Source organism: Blennius ocellaris (assembly GCF_963422515.1).
Source record: "Blennius ocellaris genome assembly, chromosome: 2".
Taxonomy (NCBI): Eukaryota; Metazoa; Chordata; class Actinopteri; order Blenniiformes; family Blenniidae; genus Blennius; species Blennius ocellaris.
In genome coordinates, this window is record NC_137651.1 from 7181538 (window position 1) to 7206743 (window position 25206).

The 25206-nt window shown below is 39.5% G+C and overlaps 1 protein-coding gene across 2 annotated transcripts in view; it reads right to left on the reverse strand.

The window, feature by feature from the left end:
• Positions 1–25206, reverse strand: part of gria4a (glutamate receptor, ionotropic, AMPA 4a) — a gene marked incomplete at both ends in the record, with an annotated part of 117647 nt that overhangs the window by 89112 nt on the left and 3329 nt on the right. For both annotated transcript variants that reach the window (XM_080509985.1, XM_080509984.1), the window contains one exon: positions 23494–23652. In XM_080509985.1, the coding sequence (XP_080366111.1) occupies positions 23494–23652 (159 nt within the window). The remainder of the gene's footprint in view (positions 1–23493; positions 23653–25206) is intronic.

Consider the following 25206-nt stretch of genomic DNA (forward strand, 5'->3'; position numbering starts at 1 on the left):
ATGTTTAATGTCCAAAGACAGGAGGCCTGTGTAAGAGTAAAGCCTTTTTTTGTGATCCAGTCATCTTTGTTGGAACAAATTGGAAACAGAGACAGAGCGGTATTGCAAACTAGTTCAGCCTCTAGCTTCTAGTTGCTCCTCAAATGGTTGTCCACAATTTTTGTTTGTGGACTTTATTATACAATCATGTCAGCAGTTTTTATTGTGTAAACAAGACCTGAGGCATATATATCCTTAATTTCAATGCTCCTGTTTGCGCTTGATATCACGACTGATGTCATTCTCAGTAGATCACTCAATCACCAAGTGCATGCAAACAGAATGTGTAATCAGCCTGGGTGAGGTGAGCATGCAATTTAACATCTGCTGACTTAGCAATTCAGGTCCACAATGTTCTTCACGAACCATTACTTTGTTTACTTTTCTTGAATGAGAAAGTGGCCAAAATAAGTTTCAGCATGTCAGTCTGGTCTCCTAGCAGCAAATGAACTTCTTTTAGATGTATGATGACAAATCATTGCTGGAGTGGAGAGAGAACCTGTTTTAGTCAGGCATTCTTAACTGGGAAACTACTCCACAGCATTCGATAGTTACAAACACCAAAAATGCCTGATTTAATGTCAAATATTGTGTAAATCTCAAATGAGTATTGTGCGAGTGTCATGGGCATGGGGCACTAACTTCCTCCCAGTATGTTGAGCATTGGTCCTTCAACATGAATGGATGAATATCGCAAAAAATTATTTTGTTCTTTTGTATTGGTGAAGTGGGAGCCAAGAGGATATAGGCAGGAACAGGAATTCATGTGGGAGAAGATTGTTGATGCAGAAGGCCACAAAGCTGAGTAGAGAGAACCTTCTTTTGAAGGAATTTTTCCTCATTGGGCTGTTTTTTGGGGGGGACAAATTACTTCCAATAAAGGTGGACTTCAACCCTGTAGCCCTCCTCTGCTGGCCTATTTAGACCTCCTGAGCCTCTGCTGTTTTGCCTCATCCTCACAACAATATTTTGTCACATTGTTTTGGTCTCCAATTGAGATGCCATAGCCTGGTGACATCACAATATCTCGTCATATTATTCCATAATAATTACAGAGAAAGAAAGAAAGAAAGAAAGAAAGAAAGAAAGAAAGAAAGAAAGAAAGAAAGAAAGAGGTCTATACAGATTCATGTTCATCCTTTTGGGAGCTCCGTAAGAGTAATTACCAACTGAGCTTGAACAAGTACTGCATTGAAGGTCTTCAGAGAGAAGTGTTTCCCCCCAGCTGCTCAGTCAACAATCAATAATAGATGCTAATGAATGGTATGTCGGTACCTGAATTAAAATGCATAGCATGCTCTGGATGATGAAAGGGTGGATGGGCATAGACAGCTTGCAAATAGAGTAAAAAAAAAAAGAAGAAATCATATATAAACTCGCTTTTATATTTCACTTCCTTGCAGCTATAGTCTAGACTCTGCTCAAAAAATATGGCGCAAACAGATTAAAAAAAAAGCGCTTTCTAGCTTCAAAAACAAAAAAAGAAGAGTTTAAAAAAAAGATGGGCAACAGCATTGGCATCCTCCAGGCAGTTGGTGATCCCATTTAGTAAGCACCCTCTGGTGACTCCTCCAACTAAAAGGGCCCCAGATGGAAATGCTTTGACCTTGTTTTGAACTCTTGCTGCACGGCCAAAAGGTAAAATGTGAATGTTCGGCTCATTTACATCCCGCTTGAGAGCACAGCGCTGATTGAAAATGTGTCACTTCAGTCATGACACATGTTAAACATGTTTGACATACACGGTTTGATATCAGTGTGGATTATAGTCATAGTAGAGCTCCGCTTACAGTATTTGGATTTGGTCTAGTATTGTAGACTCGTTTGGAGGCTCTTTCTGTATGCCTTCTCAATACAATTTTGTGGATCTTTGGTATTAAATACATCTGTCAGGTCCTTCAGTATCAAAGCAATGACAAATGGAAAAAAAAAAAAATAAATCTTTAAAATCATGTCTCACAATAGTGGACATGATTTTAACTCAGGTTGGCCAAGGGAATATGGTTAATGTCATTAATTTTATTAAAGTAGATCTTTTTGACTCAAATACAGCTTTAATATAATTTTACAAAACTGTCAGGGAGAGTGAAGTTTAGTTCACTGCCCCTTGTTCCCTTTTGTATTATAACAGACAGAGTAATGATACTTATCATAGTCATGAGGAGCTGTCAGCACCCACAATGCGATCATCAGGATGACTATACAGGAGACACTATTACCACGCTATTGTTAAGTCAAAAGAGAGCACTTATGTTCTCTGACGTTTCTGTACTTTTTAAATATTTTTGGGGTAAGAATGAGAAGTCTTACATCGAGCATACTGTCAAAGCCAAGTTCATGAAATCCAGAGTAGCAGCACACAATCTCATAAGAAGGCCAACATGTCTGAACAGGCCTTGAGATGCACAGCCAATCATTAAAGCTCTATACTGTTACTCTGTGAAAAGCCCTTTCAAAGTCTGTTTTGCTCACAAGCTTGCTTGGAAGCACACAGGCTGCACCATTACCCACTGCACCAACAAGCACCGGGAGACTGAATTTTTTATTTTTTTTAGCTTTGAAATATTTCCATGTGATTAGAGGAGAAAGACTCCTCACATACCTTCTTGCTGTGCCGTGTGGTCCCGGCTTGAACTGCCAACTCAAGAGTTCAAGAGTCGAAAGGTCAGAAAACTGAATGTTACACCACGTGGATAAAAACCCACGAGTCTGTTTCCAGGGTAAAACAAACAAAAGACACAGCAGCAATAGGGATGCAGACAACTGGGCATGTCCTCACAGAAGAGATATACATTAATTTGTTAGCAAGTGTCAGGGCTTCACTTTATGTTTCTATACTTGTAAAGGGAGGAGGGCAGACACATGGGGTGCACAGGGGTAAAAATAGAATCAAGGGAGTGTCCATCCATCACTGTGACTGTCTGAAGGGCCAGATCGATTGTGTGTGTGTGTGTGTGTGTGTGTGTGTGCGTGCGTGCGTGCGTGCGTGCGTGCGTGCGTGCGTGCGTGCGTGCGTGCGTGCGTGCGTGCGTGCGTGTGTGTGTGTGTGCATGTGAGTTATTTGATACACTCCACTACCTCAGAAAGCAGAGCCGGAATGTGAGCGGGCAAACTGTGATGTGACTTTTGAAACGGAGACATACATCTTCACTGCACTCTGACACGAAGATGCACTTGCACATGAGCACTTGCAGCTAAACCAGTGTTCTTAAGGAGAGACAAATACCGACGCTGTCATAAAAAAAAGAGAGACAATTGAAGAAGATTTGGAAAGCCAGTAAACAAAAAAGGAACATGTCCAAACACACCGGGCTGCCATTTATCCAACTCGCAGAAAGGTTACATCACTTCCAATCCTGTCATTGCTGAGAGTGTGTATGTGTTTGTACGTGTAACTATTTGTGGAGAGTTCATGTATACCTGTTTTCTTTGCAACTCTATATGTAACTGCATCATGATATTCATCTCAGATTGGATAATTAATTAGTCTCCTGTAATTCCATGAGAGCATTTCTCTCTCTTCATGAGCCTTGTTCCTGCTCTGATCAATTTAATAGCTTTTTTTTTTTTTTTGCTTCCTATGCTGTCTCTTCTTATTTATAAGTGTGATGAATTACCTTCTGGTTACCTAGGAATCTATTACCCTTGCTGAATACCAATGGGCCATGAGGGAGGAATTGGTTCAAGGCCGACAGCAGCTATAAAGTTTTAAAGAATGTCAGTAGTCTGGAAGAGAGAGAACATAGATTTAACCAATAACGATGAACATCAATGTGCATAGAGACATGCTAGAATTTGAAGAAACAGTGAGAATAGTTTAACTTGCTGGATTTCATGGGCTATGTTTTCCTAATGGTGTAATGTAATTATGAATCTACATGTGTGTTAATTTGTGTGGGTGTGTATTTATCACTATTGGTAGGACCGAAATGTTTCTGCCATTTCCACTTGGACAAAAATCCTTATGGGGGGAATTTTTCCTTTTTAGGAGAAGACTGAAGTATGTGTTGGCTTAAAGTGAGTGTGAATGCAGAGTTCCCAAACAGCAAAAAACAAAAAAAACAAACACAATCTGTGTCCCTATTTTACTGAATGTGTGGGGCCTGAAACCCTTAAACAAAACAAAACAAACAAACAAAACCCCAATATCATTCTGGTGTCTAACCTGCGACAAAAGTGTTACTTGGTTGAGGTTGAGGTGTGCTGTGATGGTTGTGAGGCATGTCAATACTGCTCGACAAGCGTGTCAAACGTGTGTGTGTGTGTGTGTGTGCGTGCGCGCGTGTGTGTGTGTAAAGGTCATATCTCTCATCTCTAAGTGAGCCTCAGTGACAGAGCTGAGTGGCAGCACTCATCAATATTAACTAATGCCCTTCCTTTCATCCACACCATAAATCCATGGAATCGAACACACACTATAGGTTTTAGATAGGTGTGTGTGTGTGTGTGTGTGTGTGTGTGTGTGTGTGTGTGTGTGTGTGTGTGTGTGTGTGTGTGTGTGTGTGTGTGTGTGTGTGTGTGTGTGTGTGTGTGTATGTCAGATACAACAAAGGGTATATCACCAACAGGATGCAACACAGCTTCTATTAAATCCAACTAAATGGCATGTTACATTCATTTATTTTGACATAAATCATTTGTTTGTCGAAAACTTTCCCAACAGCCAATGACGCCATTTCACAAGACTGACCGTGTTTATTCTTGTCCCCGTGATAACGAAGGTCCAGGATACCAGTCAGATAATTTACGTTGTTTGTAAAGGTGTGAGGAAGCATTATTCCAGAGGCATACTGGCAAACTGACAGCATCATTAGAGACATCTCTACGGAGGAAGTCTAAACTCTGCTGTCCTTGTTTCCCCTGGGAAAGATTTGTAATCCGGTTGAGGTCAGTTGGACGTGAACACTAATGGTACTGAGCCCCAGCACACTGGGAAAGTTTTGTAAACCATCTAAACTGGCTGTAGTGGAACCTAAACGAGGACAGACTCAGCTACTGCACAGATTATAGCTTGTCTGAATTTCCTTTCTGAAATACGTTTTGCTGAACTCTTCCAGTAATGACTGAGACTGCCCTAAGTGACGCTTTTCTTCCAATGAGCTACATGCTAAATATTTTCAGGGCTCACAAAGTAGCAATGCTACATGTTTCACATGATTGAAATATCACCCTTATTAAAAAAGAGCTGGAGCATGTGGCGCTACGCACTGCCCTGTCCTGTACAAAACCATTGGCAGTGAAGGAAATCCTCTTTTTATCTGAACACCTCCTCGTGGCCCACAAGTGACACGCTCACCATGCGTATGATTCTCAGATGTGGTGCGTTTCCATACAAGAAATAACGCTCCAGTGGACAAGTTTTTAGACATGAATGCAGAGAGTGTTCAAGTGATATTCAGTTTCAAACTCATGGACTTTGTGGTGTTTATGACCATTGATCCAGCTTGTGGCAAAAGTCGAGAAGTAAAGTGTGAGGGTTGTCATAACAAACACAAGATAGACGAATACTGCAGGTGACAGATGAAGGTGTGGGTTCAAGTCGTGCTTCAGCAACTGATGTGTCGGTTTGAGTTTAGATGAACCCACTCGGCACACATCACAGCTTTTGTCCCACACTGAAAGCCTGTTAGCAGCTAATGAGTAATGAGGAAGAGTAATGACAGACAGAGGTGGCTGTGAGGAAGCTGACGAGAGCGTGAGAGAAGAAATATTGTAAGTGGTGGCCATGACTCAGAGAAGACTACCAGTGAGAAAGCAGGAGCAAGTGAGAATGAGAAAGCATGAGAGAAAGTCTGCAGATGGAAATCTTTGATCAGAAAATGGAGAAAAAAAGAAAAAAAAAACAAGAACAGCAGCTAAGCCGAGAGAGTGAGGAACAACAAAAAGACGTCACAGACAATTACAGCGAACATGGCTCCATTCAGTATAAACACCCTTGTGTTTTGCTAAGGCGACACGTAACACTTAAAATCCTCTGTCATCTCTTCTTGTGCTTTTCATCTTCCAAACGCCGGCGCGTGAAAAACAAACAGAAGAATCAGACGTTTTTTCTTTTGTTTTTTTCTCCCCCCTTTGCAGCATTGCTATCGTGCCCACTGGGAAAGTAGAGGTCTTAATGAAACGCATTACACAGAAAGAAGCAGTTGAGGCTCTTACTGCCCGAGTGCATACAAATGTGTAGGTGTGGGTCAGCATGTGTGTTAAAGAGACACAGTCATCCTTTCATCACAGCAAAGTCAGATTACCTGGAGGGAGCACTGTTATTCACTGAGTCTAATAATATTATACACTGTTCATTACCACTGGGGCTTTCACAAACAGGCATGAGAATTCGCCTGCAAATCATTTCAAATAAACAAACAAACAACATTAATCCTCAGACATAAATCAATCATTCCTGACGAAAGGAATATCTAACATGTTTTCCTTCTATGGTTAACCGAATGTGACCGAGTGCTGACAGACAACACTGCAGCGTGTTGTGGGTGGATTTTTCTGCACCAGCTTCAGGGTTGATAGTCTGTAAAAAACCTGCAATATGACTCTCTCACTCTGTCTCATCTTGCCTCAAGGAACTGCTAGACCCATAAAATAAGAATATCATTAATATGAGTTTCTGTGCAGCCTAAGTATCAGTACGACTCCCCCAAATAAAGATCCATTGTCCTGGTTCCACCTTTAAAACTGGAGGACTTTGTACTGCAGCTGTATGAGCTACAGCCTTTTGGCACTTTTGTGCTAAATATTCTTGATGTGATTGAGGCTTTTTTTTTTTTTTTTCCAGCAAGACTTCCTTCTGAATACCACAGCTGCTCTGCCAGTTCCACTTCACTGCCTTTCCTTTCGATTAGACTTTCTCCTACAGATACACACCCAGCTGCCACTACTGCTTTGGAATTTCTCAGAGATGTTTTAACATATTTTTATGAGTGAAATGTCCTCAAACATTTCTCAGGAATGCTTATGTTGGTTTTAACTTACCGTGCAGGCACTTTTTTTTTGGAACATTTTGCAGAACTATTCTGATTTGAGTTCATTTCAGATTGATGGTGCCATATTCCACATTCTATTTTGGGCTTTTCAACTTAAGTAGGGGCTCTTTTTCCACTTTGTATCCATGAGGAGTGTAACTGTGTTTTTAAATAAACTGCAGGATCTTGATTCAAAGGATTTTGGTTCAGAAATGAATTCTGTCTCTCCAAACGTGCTCCAAATTGACAGAGGATTTAAATGTATTTATTTACCATCTTGTATTCACAGTGAGTTAAGACTTTAGTAAAGTCCAGAATTTTTTTTTTCCCACAGCATACATTTTTTGAAATGTTTCTTCAGCAGCTTTTTGAAAATCTGGGCATGAACCAAACTCTGGGTTAGGTGAACCTATCTATCTTGTAAACTGCTTTATCTTGTTCAGGGTTAGAGCCAAGGTTCACCCTGGACAAGTTGCTAATCCATCACATGGTAAACACAAATACGTAAACAGGAAACCGCAGTCTTATGTCTACGGGCAACTTGGGATCACTGATTATATTCTAAATTGCTCATGTTTAGACTGTGTGAGGAAAAAGTAGTACCTGGAAAAAAAGACCTTCACACAAGTTCATTTCACTGATTTTCTTTCCTATATACTGTTGATTCTCCTGATCAGTGGGTGTAATTGAAAACATTGGAAATGAACCCTGCCGATTTACAAAGTTAAACACTTGTAATTTAACACCAGCCTCCCTCACAGTCTTGTTTTTAGTTGCCGTGTCTGTGGAAATTAAATAGAAGTGCAAAATAAAACAAATACATATAAAATACAAACCTGACCTGAGTTATTGCACTCTAAGCCTTGTGTAGTTGTGGGTTTAGTTTAGAAAGGCATTTGTATGTAAACGCTGTTTTTCACTTTGTTGGTTGTGGTCGTACAATTGTTTGTATTCTTCAAGGTAGTAGCGGTGAATATGTGTGCCAAGGCGTGCGTGGATGGACCCAAACGCAGACTCACGTAGTTCCATAAAATCAGCTTTATTGCAGAAAATATCCAGGGAACACAAGGAAACGTGGGAAACAGATGCGACAAGCGATTAGCCGACAATGACAACAGAAGAAGAGGGGTTTAAATACACGGGGAAAGGGAGGCACAGGTGGAACAATGGGAGCACACAGAGGGAGAAGGCCATTGGTTAATTGGAAAGATGAGGTGAGACACACAGGGGCAGACAGAGACCTGGCAATGTAACAGTGGCAATACTGACCCCAAAACTAAACTAAACCAAACTAAATTATGTTATATTAACATATGAATAAAATCCTAAAGACTTCTAAAACGTAATTCAATAACATTTGTAAGTTTGTCCATAAACCAGAATAAATGATCTCTCAGAATGTTTGTTGCTATTAATGTGCAGCAACACATATTATTTCATTTTGTTCATATATAAATGAAACTACAAACATGCATAAAACATAATTTTCTTTTTTGACCTGACCACTTATGGCATTAATTTATTTCAAGGTGAAAATAAATTATATACACATGCAACCTTTGTCATAAAGGCCATAGCTAACTTCAGCTTTCCCAACAGTAACAATTATTATAATGCATTTGTGAACCAGCCGATGATTTTAGCTCTTGAGTACCAGCAGAAGAAAAAGCAGCCAGAGTGATCTGTTAGAAGTGCTGACAGGCCAGACACCTTCAACTCTTCAGAAAATAATAAACATTACAGCCGAGTGGAAAACTACTCATGTCGAGTGCAGTATAGAATCAGACACTGACTGAAGTTTCCCTCCCACCTTTTCTTTGTTATCAAAACAACTTCCAGATACACCTTTCTTTATATTTTATCAATGACAAAATATCCCAGAAAGCCAGTTTTATTGTATTGTAATGAACACACAAGTCATCAAATAAAGAACAAGTCTGCCTACACTTGCACAAGTCCAATCTAATAGATTACATCAAAAAGTACCCGTGTTTATTTCACAAATGGCAACAAAAAACTGAAATTGACAAGAAACTTGTCAGGAGTCACACACACCTCGCTCCAGCACCGGATCCTCTCTGGCACTCCTGCAGGCAATCAGCTAATTGATTGTCAAGCAGTCTTAAGCCCTGCAGGGAGGAGGGTCCGGTGCCAGAGGATTGCTAGTCTTCACTCCGTGTGGAGGTGCATCGGTGTTGTCCTCCCCGGGGGGTGAGTGTCCTCCCCGGGGTGGTTCCCGTTCCTGTTCCGACGCCGGCTCCAAGAAGTTCCCCGTCCGGGTCCCGTCCCGGTTCCAAGAAGCTCCCCGTCCGGGTCCCGTCCCGGTTCCAAGAAGCTCCCCGTCCGGGTCCCGTCCCGGTTCCAAGAGTTCCCCCCCCAGAGATTCCCCCGGGCCCCGTCCCCGTTTCCAAGAAGCCCGCGAGTTCCCCGGGCCCCGTCCCCGTTTCCAAGAAGCCCGCGAGTTCCCCAGGCCCCCAATGCCCGAGATCCCCGAGAGGCCCCCCCTGAAGATTATCACGGGTCCAGTCCCGGTTCCAAGAGGCCCCCCAGAGTTCCCCCGGGTCCCGTCACCGTTCCAGCTCCCCTTTCCCTGTTTTCACAATAAACCTTACTGTTTGCAGACTACTTCCTGCTTGAGGTCTGCTTTTGGGTTCAGGACACTCCACACGCCGGCTCCCAGCCGTGACAAAACTGCCATAATTGAATCTGATATTGACTGTGTATCGTAGCCTTCAGTGCTTCCCATTACAGAAACAACATTTTGAGGCCTTAAAAATGTCTCTGGCTTTTGTTAGTGTTGTGATATGTCAGTTTTACTCTCTGGCAGCGTACGTTTTAATGAAAGCATTGAAACATACTGAGACACAGTCTGTTTTATCGTAACACAAATTGGAAACAGATTACCTGGAGCGTATGTGTGCGCCCATTGTGCCGCACCGCATGGTCTAATAATACTGCTTTACTTTATCGCTGTCACCACTGAAGCTGGTAGGAAATGGTGCAATGCTGTGATCCTTAAAGGAGCGCTTAATGCACTCCACATGACAGTACACACACAAAAACACAGAGAAAAACATTCATGAATGGTGATTAATGGAAAAAAAACAAAACTGTTGCAATACTGATACCCGGGGGGGCAGATTTTGAGAGTTCTTCTCAGGCAGCGTGAAGGTGCAACAAGGGTGTCACCTGAACATCATAACAACAAAGATTACCATTGACATCTTCCTTCGACATCTCACTTTGGACCACAAAATAAACTTTAATTCTTTAGTTAGCATATTTATTTAGTTTTCTCGCTTGGGTTGACTGTTTTCTCATTATGAAAAGGGTTCATGATGCTTGTTAAAATCACACTGTCAACAATACTTTTTTTATGTCAGGTTGGACTTGTCCTGTTAGACTTCTTCACTACAGAGAGTGAGCTGTTTAATATCCTAAGAAACTTCATAAGTGCCAAAAAAAGATACTACTTCAGCACTGTTAATCATCATACAGTATTATTATGCATTTATGTATTTTTTGCAGTGAAATTTATACAGAACTATCCAAAGAATAAAACTAACAACAGTCGATGATGCAAACTTCCTGTTTGTTCAAATTACTTTCACTTTTCAGTTTATTTCCTTTTTATATAAAGATGATCGGTGGCAACATTAAGAGTATAAATTACATTTAGTCTCTATGAGGCCGACTATTTCTAAATTGAAAGCACAAAGTACTCAACTTCCCACTACTTTGTACATGACCTTCTACTCACACACAGAGATGAAATAATGAAATCCTTTTAAAAATACATGAACATTTACATAATGGAATTCATTAATTTGGTTCTGACATGAAGTATGCAGACTGTAAGAAGTGGAACTAAATTTCCCTCATTAGCATTCATTTCTAAACTGACTGAGAGACTCCCTGAATCCTCATTTAACTCCTCAGGCTTTGTGCCGGTGTGCAGGGATCTCTGGTTGTGGAACTGGGAGTTAGTTTCTGATCTGTACTACCTATAGTCACATATAGTCTGCAGTGTGTGGATAATCCTTCTGTGTAAAGTCAACTCATTCGTTTGGTTTATTGCTCTCTGTCTATCCTTGTCTCTCTTACTATCCTCAAGCCCCAAATGGAGAAGCAATAAAGCAACTGCCTCTGAGTTTAGATCTGTTAAAGTTTTTTTTAGGTAACAGTGGGATTTTTCTTCACTGTTACCTTGTCAAGTGGGATTATTTGCAAAGTGCCATGAGATTGCCATGTATAGTGAATATAACATAATTGAATTCATGTCAGTTTGCTACACTGGACACATCTGTTCACAGCAAGTTTATTTTGCCCTTCCATGCCCAGTGTGGTTCATGCACAGCTGACCTCTCTCAGGTCTGCTCGACATAAAACACAGAATGGTTTAAATCAAACATCACTGATGCTTATGTTGAACATAAACAACTGTGTTTCCACAACTGTTTCTCCTACCAGTGTTTTGTTATTTCCCCAGTCACAGCAGTCCTTAATAAACACATACAATAGCTACCAATATAGTACAACTTAAAGTACAACTCCTGAAAAATAGGTGGTTGTTTTAAAGCTGTTTCTGCAGTTTAGCAGTGCAAATATATGTGCATACACCTATACTCTATGTGATGACATCTGCCAGATTTGCATGACTGGTTAAATAGGACCCATCTAATTCAAGAGGAATGGTAAATGCTAACTGGATTTCACTTATGCACTGCTTGAACGGTTCCCAAAGTGCTTTACATTGTTAACCACATTCATCCAATGACACAGCAATGGAGGCGGCTGCCATGCAAGGCAGGCAATCCATCCATTTGGGGCCATTTGGCGTTCAGTGTCTTGCTCAAGACATTTTGCCATGTGGACAGATTGGGAATCAAACCAGCAGCCTTCCAACTGAGAGACGACTTGCTATACCAACCGAGGCACAGCATCTATGCAGCTTGCAGGTTCGGGATCTACAACATCATAGTGAATGCAGTATGCATAAATATTGTAAAAGTTAGTCATATTTAGCAGTATTTCAATACAGTCATTAGTAACTATAAAGTGTTGTGAAATTCAGCTAAAATACATGAAAGTCAGATAGTTAACTTGGTCTGTTTCAATTGCTTGTTTCAATTAATCCCACCAGGGGAATACAAGTTTCAGCAGGCATGCAAAACTTAGCACAACATCTGTTCTTGAGAGGAAATGAATCCATGAACAACTGTGAACGATATAGCAGCGGGGGAAAAAAGTGCAGCTTCAAACTCTGAAGACGCAAATATAATTAGACAGCTTTCTAAAAAATTAAGCCAATGTTTAATTATTGGAGTTTGATAAACATCTCCTGCATTGTGGAAGCATGCTTAAGTCAGATAATGCTAAACGATTGGCTAAGTGAGCAGGGCAGCGAGAGACAGCAGCTTTACGACAATTTTCATATACGAATAATGAGTTTCAGCAATTTTAATCTGATTAGTGATACGTGACTTTATGCACATTTTTGTCAACACTGACGTTAGGCATTTATAACTTAAAAAAACAAAACAAAAAAACCCCCACAAAACATTAACTGATATTACTCATCTGTAGCAAATAGAGAAATCTGAGAAATCCCTTGTAATATTTAAATGAAATTTAAATCGCCATGGCAATCCAGGATCGCCATGGAGTGTGAAAAAATCCAGATAATGTATCCTGATGCCTTAAGAGGCATTTAAGGTCCCGACTGAGTCATTCGGTGCTGGTAACATGAATAAACGAAGGCTTGCTGCAAAGTAAATCTCCTTCCCCTGCCGGGGTTTCAGATACCATTTCACTATATTTTCCCCAGTGTGGTCATTAAGAAGACATATGACCATGCAAAACGTCGGCAATAAAGATGATGGTACAGTGCTAATACTGAGCACCTCAAATCATCTACAAGATGACTGAGCCATGCAAGAAATGACGAAAGCACACAGAGGAACACTACATGCAAGGAAGTCTGAAATATACAGCCAGGGCGGCAAATCACTGTGTATATGTGACAGTTAGAGAGAGAGAGAGAGAGAGAGAGAGAGAGAGAGAGAGAGAGAGAGAGAGAGAGAGAGATCACAGTCTGTACAACACTGCCATGATAAGACAATAACTCCTACACTCTGAGAGTGTAGGTGGTGGCTGCTGGGTTGTAGTAAAGGTTTCAGGAATCTATTTACTCAAAGCTCTGAGCAGAGAGTGAAACATTGATGAACTCTTCAGAATTGTGTGTTAATGTGTGTATATAAACTGAGCTCATGTGTGCATGTGTGTCTGTATGGTCAGCAATGTATCAACATGTTTTCAATTATTTATCAGTATGGAGTCCTGTACTGTAATTTTAAGGAGACACGGTGGGGGGAAAAAAAAAAAAAAAAACAGTAGAGAAAAAACTAAAACAAACTAAAGCTTGCTTCAGGATTTTTATTGTCTTACCGTTACATGTTTTTACGTGTCCTGTATGAAATTCTGGTTTCCCAGTCTGGGTCAATGTCAAAAACATAAATAGGAGAGAATGACATAGAGTACAGTGGAAGTAAAATGTCAAACAGAATAGAACGTATATTAAACAGGCCCAATTGGATGCAAATGTATCAACTAATCTAGTACTAAAGACTGTGAAGAGCCATAGATGAGCTGGTTTGAGCTGTGACAGTGGAAACAAACTGCTTGAGATCAAGTTGAGCATTAGTGTTGCAAAAATGAGTTAACCATTATAGCACTTGTGTGGACAATTTAACATTTTTACAAGAATAACATAATGCAGCTCATCTTTTTTTTCAGTTATTTAACATAGTTACTCTCAGGGTGTATGCAAATTAATTCAATACAACTCTGCCCACAGTATTCCAGGGATTTGTTTTGATAAAGCACAATTTTTGACATAACATAATTTGCACATGCAAAAATTAGGTAAATGCTCCATTTTCAATGAACTTTAGTGGAAAAAACAAGTTTATTAACTGTGACGATTGGTTAAAAACCAACAGCAAAGATTTCCACTTGTGTTTGGATCACAGAGGTTGTTAACACCTAGACCTTGTAATTTGAAATCTTTCAAGCAGTATTGGTGAAATGACTGCTGGCGTGACTCAAAGGATGTGTAGTGTATCCTATACCACTGACAAGTGTACCGTCACGAGGCTGGTGGTGACATCACTGTCTTTACTACATTGTAAACCCAAAAAAGCTCAAAGAACTCAACATTTTTTGTGCAACAGATTACACAAGAATATTTAAGTGGCGTTGTTAATTGTTTTCAGTTAATATAAAATAAACTATTCAAATATTATCTTTAAACTTTTAACAACATCATTGCTGAGAAACACAGAGAAGCAACGCGGTGATGCCACAATGCTGACAGTCAACCTGCTGGTTGATTTGCCCTCTGTCAATCACTCGTACCCTCGACATGTTGCCAGCTGTATTTTGGAGAGATGGGTGAAGAAGAGAAAGCGGAATGGGCAGAGAAATAGAAACTGGCTCCACTGATATGCACTCCAAATGCCCTAGTTCAATGGTGTTAAACATAAGGCTCGTGGGACAAAACTGAGGCTCCAATCTCGTCCAACAAACCACCAAGCAGATGGTAAATATTTTTTTGGGGAAAAAATAAATAAATATATATATATATATTTATATATATATATATTTATATATATATACATACTGTATGTATACATACTATATACATACATACTGTATGTATATATATATACATCGTTTTCAAACAAAAGTGGACACAACACAACACTGAGACCCGACCTGTGCTGTCTGTTATGAGAACGAGCCATCTTCTCGCTATCAAATGACCCTCAAATCTATGCTGTCAACACAAGTTCATAAAAACATGCAAACAACAACAACTGTAGGCAAAGTTTATTTTGGGGACATTTCACTTTATTTTGCATCCCAGGATATGATTAAAATTGTCTTTATGTTGAGATTTTTGACATTTTCAATAATAATTGTTTGTTTTTTTGTGGAAAAATATTGCCGTCATGTGCATTTTTGCAACATGATAAATAAAAATGTTAATGTTTAATTTTAAAGATAATTACAATACTATTCTCCCAGTCCAACCCACTCATGATGGAATTGGGATTTATGTAGCACTCCAGCTAAAATAAGTGACACCCCTGGTATAGTTCATCCTCAAAGAGACACAATGAAAGGTCACATAACTGTTGTAATTCACTTGCCCTTTTGTTGACTTATTATTGTTTTGGCTGCTCTGTATCTTAGCTGCTACTCCCCTGTTTCAATTCCACTACATATCCTTATAGTTTTTATACTTGATTTCCATTTTCATCGTTCTGGTATTAATACTGTTAAGCACTTTGCGATCTTTTTCTGTGAAAGGTTTTATATATAAATATATTATATATAAATACATTTGCCAGTATTGTGCCTGAACGAGTTCAATGAACTCGTTCATATTTTGGGCGACCGTGAACTGAACGTACTGTATTTCTGCCTGATGAACATTACTCTCACTTCAGTTCGCTCACAGTTTAATGTGGTCTAAGAGGGTTGCCAGATTTCTTGAGCTTTCCCGTCTAAAACCCGGCTAAAGCAAACTGTGAATGGGCCCTAACATGTAGGGGGAAAACAGCCAATCAGGCAACAGCAGCCACCACAGAGTCACACCGCTGCATGCGACGTATCGTGGAAAAAACAAATAGAAGACAGCAGCACTGACAGACTCTGCCTCCACAAATAATACTTCATCTTTGCATGATTACTGAAAAGAATTTCATGAAAAGGTCAGTGATGATACAGGTGTTAAAAATCTTACCTTTTTGTGTAAACTTTGCCTGCCGGGTTTCAAGAAGCAACTCCGAACATCAACAGCATCAACAGCAAACCTGAGACGGCACATTGAACTGAAGCACCCGGTGAGACTTTCAAGGGATGTGCAGTGACTAAAAATATCAAAAGATACAGCAACGGCGAGCCAATAATGGGCTGAATATTGCAGTTTTATGACCCAAGTTCGAGAACTTTTCTTTGGGGAAACAAGTCAGGAAACAATGTTTTCACTTCAAACTGAAAAGTGACATATATAAATAATGTTTAATGTTTTGCACTTTGAATGTTGCACTTTGAGGTACATCTTAAGTGTCTTACCACAGCCTGGTTCCAACCTCAGATTATGTTTGTGTTAGTGCAAGAATTATGTCGACACATCGTCTGGACTTTGTTGTTAACGGTATACTGAAGCTCACAATTGTCTCCTTCAGCGTTTTACTATTCTAACTTGTAATTTGTTTGTAGAACCTGCCTGGTATATTTTCCTTTGCACCTTAAGCACTACTGTCCATTTTTTGTTGTTTTAATAATTCCTCATTAAAAAGACCATTCAAGCAGCAAGTCTTTCCTCGTGCTTTGGAGAACATACTGTAGGGGTGTGAAGCTGCAGTTGGCTACTAGTGTGACTGAATGGGTGGCAACAATTGGGAAATGCCAGTATTCTGAGGGTAATATTTCGCAGCAACATACTGACCGAAAAAGAATTCTGAACGAGTTCATTTTGGAACTGAATTCTGAACTATGAACTGAACTAGTTAATTTTCAAATTTGTGAACTGAACTTTGAACGAGTTCATGTAGAAACTAAACTTTCCCAACACTGCATTTTGCCAACTTACTGAGGATGACAACACAAACACTAACACAATGAGGTCAGTAAATGCAAATTGTTCATTATTTAACAATGCTAATGTTTGTTTTCACTGTTCAGTTAAAACATATATATTTTAATCAAATCCCTCTCCCTAACATTGTTTATATTATTGTTTCAACAATGTGAGCTAACCTTGTGACATTATCAGTCTGCTTCAACTGAGACTAATGGAATTTTGCACCTGTTGCATTACCATTCATTCATTCATTCATTCATTCATTCATTCATTCATTCATTCATTCATGTTCACAGCCCTGCTGGTTACTTCCCATTTGAGTTGTTCGCTCTCGTCATGTTGTCAGGATTCTCTGTTAATGATGAAACTAAACTTGTTTTTACACAGAGAGGGAATCTCAGAAAAAAACAGAGGCTGATGATCAAAACAGACTTTGTAGAAATCGACACCAAATCATAACTCCACTACAGAACAGTGCTGAAGCTGTTTTCTGATTTAATATTATTATACAACACAGGCCAATTGTACTTATTTGACTACACACTGCTGGGTATACACATTTAATATACACACCATCTGATTGACTCAAACACATACACATCAATTACACAGTAACAGCAGTGTGTGGCTATACGTCTAAAACCTGAAATGTACTCTTCTCGTGAAGAGTAGATATTTCATCAGAATATTTTAATAGTTTAAGTCAGAATGCAGTAACTGATGATGTGAACAATTCAAGCATAGATAACCATTTTCAATGAATTTAATAGGAAGCAATCAAGTGCAAATCCCTTTTCAGGTATCTGTACATGAGTATTTATTTGAGTTTTTACCTTTAAACCCTGAATGTAAACACATATATAGATACTCTCCACCTTACATTTTTCAAACTGTTTATTGTTTAAACCTTCACAGATGATGACAAGATTAAAAAGTCACACAGAGTTGCATCATGACATCTGCCCCTCTCCATCATCAGTCATTCATTTGCACAATTGAAATCAAAGAGTGTCATTTTTATTGTTACTTTTATAGACATATGTCAGAGTTAAGGAGAAGAAAGAATCAAAGCTGCTGACAGCAGCCTTTATAGTCACTGTAGGTGTGTAAGTTTCAAGTGTTGAACAAATTTTAATGTCATCCAAACGAGTTGAAAGCTGAGACTTCCTGTCCCTTCCTGTGAAATATACATGAAGTTCAGCTAAGTTACTTTCAATTTTTTTTTTTTTTTTTTTTTTAACGTACAACCTTGATACAAATTAAATCATGACCTATGGCATTCCTAATGATTAAACTGATTTAATATCATTGAGTTATGTGCCACATGCACATTTACATTTTTCCTTTGACAACTAAAGCACATCTCATAACCTGGACTTTCTTACTTTTACGTAAGTGAACAATTGCAAGCACGTTTGCCTCCTCCAACAACCACCACCTTGTTTCAAAGCCTGTTTGCTATTCACATGTCTGAGTTAATTAATTTTGTCCTTAATTGTTGAGTAACACAAAGACAAAGCAGGACTGACACATCAATGAGAGCCAGACTCCCACAGTTGGTCTCAGTCACACTCCGAAGACAATCAGGTGCAGCCTGCATGTATATGCAATCTGCGACGGTCAATAATACGTAAACAGTATGGATTGGTGAATGATTCACTATTGGCACAATCCATATTAACTCACAATGACAAATGAGGCTTTGCATAGCTGCAAAAATCAAACACCCAAACCATAATAAAGTTCACATAGTGCCCACAGCATTGATGTCGATGGAATAGAATAGAAATTCATTAATCTTGATATTTAGAAAATACATGACAATGAACATTTAACTCCACACATCAGGAGTCACATTTGGAGCTGTGGCTGCACCACATTATGCCTCTCATCTCTGGCACCTCAGATCAAGCATAACCACCTCTTTGTTATAAATCCTTTCCTCTCCATTTCTTTCTTCACCATCCCTAATTCATCTTATCACTTACTGTCTATCTTCATCATGCTCTGTCTCAGTGGATTCTTTTCACCGCACACTCACACCAGGCCACATCTATATGGACTCAAACATCACGTGCACACAAGCATACCATTACTCATGTTAATCCATATGCATTAATTGCTGTAAAGAAGGAAGACTGGTCCCTGGGTGAGAGGTGACACACAATAGTACACAGATGTAAAAGAGAGGCAGAAAACACACTCCCACACATTATGTTTCTCGCCATACAAATAGAGATAGCCATGTAAGCAGGAAATAGCAAAAAAGTGACAGCAGATATGTGAATGTGTGACCCTGGTTCAAGAAAATGAGTTGTATTCCTCAGTGAATAGGGGAAAACGATGGGGACCAGGGATTTTTATGATCCATTCACGCTTTCTGAATTCTAGAATAGAGGAGCTCGAGCCAAGGTCAGAGGCAGAATTCCCTATTCTAATTCGGTGCGTTGCTCACCACCCGGAGCAAGAGTCAGGGATTAATTTAGAGATCCATTCACCACGCTTGTGTGAGAGGAGAGAGAAGGCAAAATGTGATGAAGGGAAGAATGGAAGAAAAGGAGAAGGGAAGTCTGAGATTCACTGACAAGGGGGTGGGGGGATGGAGAGGGGGTCTGGTTGAGGCAAGAAGTGTGGATGGAACAAGAGAGAGAGTAGAGAGAGAAAGAAAGCAATTGAGAGAAAGACAGAAGTGATTGCGCTTGTTAAGTGAAGCCTGTGGAGACTGAGAGAGCAAAGTGTTCTCATAAAACAGCTTCATTTACCAAACGCACCTCTTATTTCCTAATGCTTATGAGTTTTGCGCACAAACACACACACACACACACACACACACACACACACACACACACACACACACACACACACACACACACACGCACACACACGCGTCTAATTTTCTTCAACAGTCCAATAACATGGGTTTGAAGTTAATTAGTGACTCCGTTTGTTTGAATGACAGTGTCTGTGATTGTCTGTGATTGTCTGTGATTGTCTGTTTGTCCTGCGATGGACTGGTGATCTCTCCAGGGTTATGTTCCCAACGTGCAGAGTCAGCTGGGATCCGCTGCAGCATCCAGTGACCCCAAGTTGGATAAAGTGGTCGAAAAAAATGGATGTATGCTGGGTAGATGGACAAAGGCTTGGACATTGGATGAGGCAAACAGGTTTGGGATGAATACTCACAGGAAAGAGTTGATAGAACTGCCAAAATGAGGAATCTTAGAAAAATAGAGGAGAAGATAAATATAATTCTCCTTTCATAATTTTTGATCATTATAGAGCTGTTCCCATCAATAAAGACATCACTGGGGTTACGTAACCTCCCAGTAAATTCGGACGTGTATTTTAACGATGCTACATCTTGCTTTTATTGAAATATTCAAACTAAACCTTCCATTCGTTTATGTCTCAAAATTAGTTTCAAAGGCAAGACAAATGCATTTGTATTATTAATGTATTAATATTATATATATATAATTAATTATTATATTTATTACGTCAATGACTTTTAAAGATAAGACAGCGGGATTTGATGGAAAATAGTATAAAATATTGTCAAGCTGACTGCACGGTAGTGCAATCTTCCCAAAGATTTATATGCTTATGCTTTTCTCTGAAAGACCAGATGAGATCTTTTGATGCGAGGATTTTCACATTCCTGAAATGTTCTCCTATATATTGCTGTCAAATATGTTCAAGATGAGCCAAAAGGTGATGTGGTAATGCATAACTACAACTTTGTTCTGAACATACATCGGTCCTGTGGGTACATAAAGTTCATCAAGTTTTTCTTGGCCGAGTGATGTTTCCCTTAAGAGTGCCTGAAGTTGCTGTACAAGTTCTGGCAGTAAACTTGCAAACTATAAAGGGACATGTCTTTTCCATAGTTACCTTGGGAGAACATCCAGTTTGATTCAGAGTCCAGGGACTTTCTGTCTGGGCTTTACACAAGTTATATATTGTTGACTAGTTTTCACCAGGTGCTGTGGCTACCTCACAATCCAAATGCTTGCATGCTTTAGTGCAACGTTGACCAAAGAACCTGCCTGCTGGGAAAAATGTGCATGAATGTGACTGTATCTCTGGATGGATGGATGGATGGATGGATGGATGGATGGGTGGATGGATGGATGGATGGATGGATGATCAAACCATAAGATTGAAGAAAAGGGATTGGGGCATACATGATTATTTTCGGACATGAGAAACAAATAAGACTTTGAAAGTTTTCCCTCAACAAAACCTTTTACTCAACATGTTCATACTCTTCCCTGTATGTCAGAGGAGAAATACCCGATGTGTTTTTACTTTACAACTTTTCAATGTGCGGAACTAGAGTCAGCTGAGGATATCTGTGGGCTGGGATAGTGTCTGGACTATTAATTTTTCAATCATTGTAGGATGTATTAACTAATCGAGTCATTCATGTGGGTCTGTAATGCAGTTGGCAGGAGAAAAAAAAAAACTTGGAAATTGCATTACACAGTTTTGATTTATGCTTGTGTGTGACTTGCATCTGGCTGCATTTAAATCTTATAATAGTGCCCTCCAGGGATTTTAAATGTCTACATTTATTTTGCCCATGTAAAATAAACACACATCATAAATCTATTGCCGGATGAACTTCAAAAACCTCTCACATTTGAAAACAGCCTTTTGAGCGCCATTTCTTTATTCTTGTTAAACATATTGATATAGTATTGTGAGGAGAACCACCATATTGTTGTTTAATACTGTATTGATTTTGCTCGCTCTGCCTGGTTAACAGCCCCAGTGGTCGATTTGTTAAAGCTAAATGAGATAAGGAGGTAAAACATTACAACACAATCACCTGAAAATTTAACTAAAATAAGATGGATGAGCCAGATGACTGTGCTAACAAGGGGATGTGATGTGAAATGATACCCCTGAGAGAAATTCAGCTTTTTGCACAAAAACCAATCTACTGCCATAACATCTACACAATGAAAACTCTCCCGATTTAGCAGGGAGATTTTCCTTTCAGCATTTTTCGACTATCATCATAACATAACCCCAATACACTCTTCAAAATGTGCAGCCCCAGTATTCACTTTTGCGCACATTAAATCAAAATAAGCCTATTCAAACACAAAATGAAGCATATAAACAGAATAACCAGAAGTTTTATTTCCTCTTATTCACACTGGAAGAGGAGATACAGTTGCTGTCCTTCCTAAATACTCAAACACACAGGTGGAAAAACAGAGAGCACCTTTCTGTAATGTAAGCTTTGAATTATAGTGTCATAAACCCTTTTCCACCGATAGACATCTGAAAGAAAATAACCACATTTCTCCCATGCTATTATAAAAATATAGCTCCAATGTTGATAGCAAATCACCATGTGAGGACATTGAGCAAGCCTCTGACCACGATGATGCCTTTGCCTGATCTAACATACTTCTTATTCAACTTTCAGCTCATTCAACTGAAAAAAAAGTGGCACCAATACACCAGACAGACTGAAAGAAATTAACCCTCTTAACTATAACTATACAGTCTGTACACCTTTATTTTGATTGAGAATAGTCTATGACTGTACAATGAGTGGGTCATAGAAGGTCAGCATACTTACAATATAACAAACAAAGTTGTATTTTGAGGCCTAGGAATAAAGGGGTAAAAGCTTGTAGCTATATGATAAAATGTGATTGGAATATTTACCTGGAGAGATCATTTTAAGCTCAGACTGTCAAAGACGTGCACCAAATTGGACAAATTGTATCTTAATGTGCATTTTTAATCTTATAAAGTGCTCCTGCATTGCTTATTTGTTCTTTTTTCCATTATATTATCTCCGTAGAGAAATACGTGAGACTCAGATGGTTCACTGCCAACACTGATTGTGGTTAATTTCACTGGAATGAGCCAAGAATCTTCTAAAGGCTTTCCTTAAACAAAACTCACGCTGGCTTTTACACAAGCTGCTTCCTATTGTACTCTCAGTCTTGCGTGCGTTCTATGCAATTGAATCCTGGCGGCGCCACTGAAGGCTGGAACCATTTTTTTTAATCATCTCAATTGTGGACTCTTACCTTTATACCATATTTAATGTTACCATCAAGCAGGCACCTGTAGCTCGCAGACTGCTCTAACTGGTTGGAAAACAGTGTAATCAATGTTTACTTGTCAGGGCAAACATCAGAAGAAAATCTTGCTGGATTTCGGTTTGAGACGACGTGTGAAGGATTAGATCTCAAGTCCCAAAGAACAGACAGGGATGGTGAAAGATTAGCTGTCATCCTTTGAAAGATCAGAGAGGACACAAGTACCAACTGTTCCCCTCTATTCTGAACACAAAGGACCCATTTTCAACACTGTCTGCAACTCTTGCCAGACTCATTTTTATCTCTGTAATAATTTGGAGATGGTAGAGATAATGTGGAGTATTGCGAGCATACATATGGAACAACACTGATCCAAAGATGTCAGAACAGCCAAGATCAACCCACTCGACTTTGTCTCAAAAATGCTCCACAGTGAGGATTTTTTGTTGAGAGATTTTCAAATGACACCTTACAGAGTCACAAACCAACATTTTGAAATGGCAATTTCTTCAACAGGCCAATTTTCCAACAATATCCACCCGAGAAACTCACAGCAGCTGCTTTGCACGTCACAAAATTATAAAGTTACAGCTCCACTTTTTAAATAACTTCAGTTCCTTTCCTAATGAAAGCAATCGTTATCCAACAGTACAGAGAGATTAGCTGCAGACTGAAACAAGGAGAGAGCACAGTAATGAGTAGAGAAGGAAAGAGAGTAAATACGTCAAGTCTCATTTCCAGTCGCACACATTTAATGACTTACATGCGTTGGTGACTGCGAAGCTGTTGGCAGTCTCTATGTTGTCCACATGCGGAACCAGGTTAAAGGGAGCTTCCGTAGCATTAGGGCTGGTGTTGTGAAGGAAGATAGCGAGTCGAAACGCTGTGTACTCCTGATCAGTATTCCTAATGAACAATCCACCTAGAGAGAGGAGAGAACACATGATGGAGAGGGAAGGAAGTGAGTTATTGCAGGGCGGAGAGGGGGGAAATATGGTGGGTGGGAGAGTGAGAGAGAGAGAGAGAGAGAGAGACAGGAAGAAGGTGAGTAATGTGGGGAAGCAGAGATAGATGGGAAGGGCAGAGGAAAGCAGAGGAGGAGAAAAAAAATTGCAAACCCTTCATTAGCATCATTATAAAAGGTAATTTGTCTTTTACTCGTGCTTCACCTTTCATTGATGAAATCTCAGAAAAAAAGGGAAAAGAAGAGTGAGAAGAAAACAGACAACTAAACTGACATGAAAAGTCATCAAAGAGAGAATGAGGATATTAAAAAGTGGAGGATATTAAAGAGGTCAAAAGTATAAAATAAAGGTGTTTGTGACAAAAAACAGAAGCACTGAATGTCACTTATAGTTTAAGAAATAAAATGTGAATAGACTATAAGAAACCGCTGACTATTAAGAGTTAAATGAACAAAATATAATGCTCCATTAAAAAAGCGGGACTAAAACACATGGAAATATGTGAAATAGCACAGCCCCGGCATGACTTTATTAACCCACTTAGAGCTCAAGTGATGCTTTCAGTGTATTTCTAAATGTCCTACACAACCTTCACAAAAGGAGACGTGTCATGTTACATGAGGTTTTCAGAATGTGGGGGAAGTGAATGCTCCTGGAGCACATCACACTCCAAACTCTCTCTGAATGGACATGCTATGTCGCAGTCTTACCAAGACATGATTTTTCTTTACAGGATTGTTTTTAATACAGGATTGGAGCTTTTGATATCTGGTGAAGATGTGATATGTGATAATACTGAGCAGTGTGCTAAGAATAAGTTATGGACAATATATTGCAAATAAACGTCTCCCTATCACTGTCATTACTTGGATATCGGCAATTCCCACTTCTTGATCACATTTCCTGATTTTTCTGCTTATGTGTCTCTGGTTTGAGCCCCGTCGTGGTGACTGGATTGATGATAGATTTTATGTGGCAACTTTCCGTCTGGCGCGATCTTCTCTGTGCAACTTTAAATGGCTTCAATGAATAATAGATATATTGTCCGTGAAGCGGGACATGGAGGCACTCCAAGGTGCAAACATGAGCACTGACTACAATGATGGTAAACCACTCTGAATGCTGCGTGTGTGAGTTACTCCGCAGATCTCTGCCTTAGTCACTGCTTGAATGAAAAAAAAAAAAAATGTCTTGATAGTGGCACTTTACTCAGAGGTGTGCAGAAAGACTATTGACCTCAACATGTTCAGATGGAGATGAAGGATTACAAAAGTATTTCTGTCTGATAGTTGTTTTTAAAAAAAGTACTCTTTTCGGGGACAGAAGACGCATTGCAATGAAACGTTACTGCTTTCATTTGAAAACTTCATGTAAGCAGGTCACTGGGATGAACTCATGGCTACATGAGTTTTTAACTGCCCATGCTTTCCTCGGTTGTATCTGTCTCTTCCACTATCATGATGCTCACTAAGCTTGCGCACTTTAGCATAGACTAAGAGGCCGGACACCGA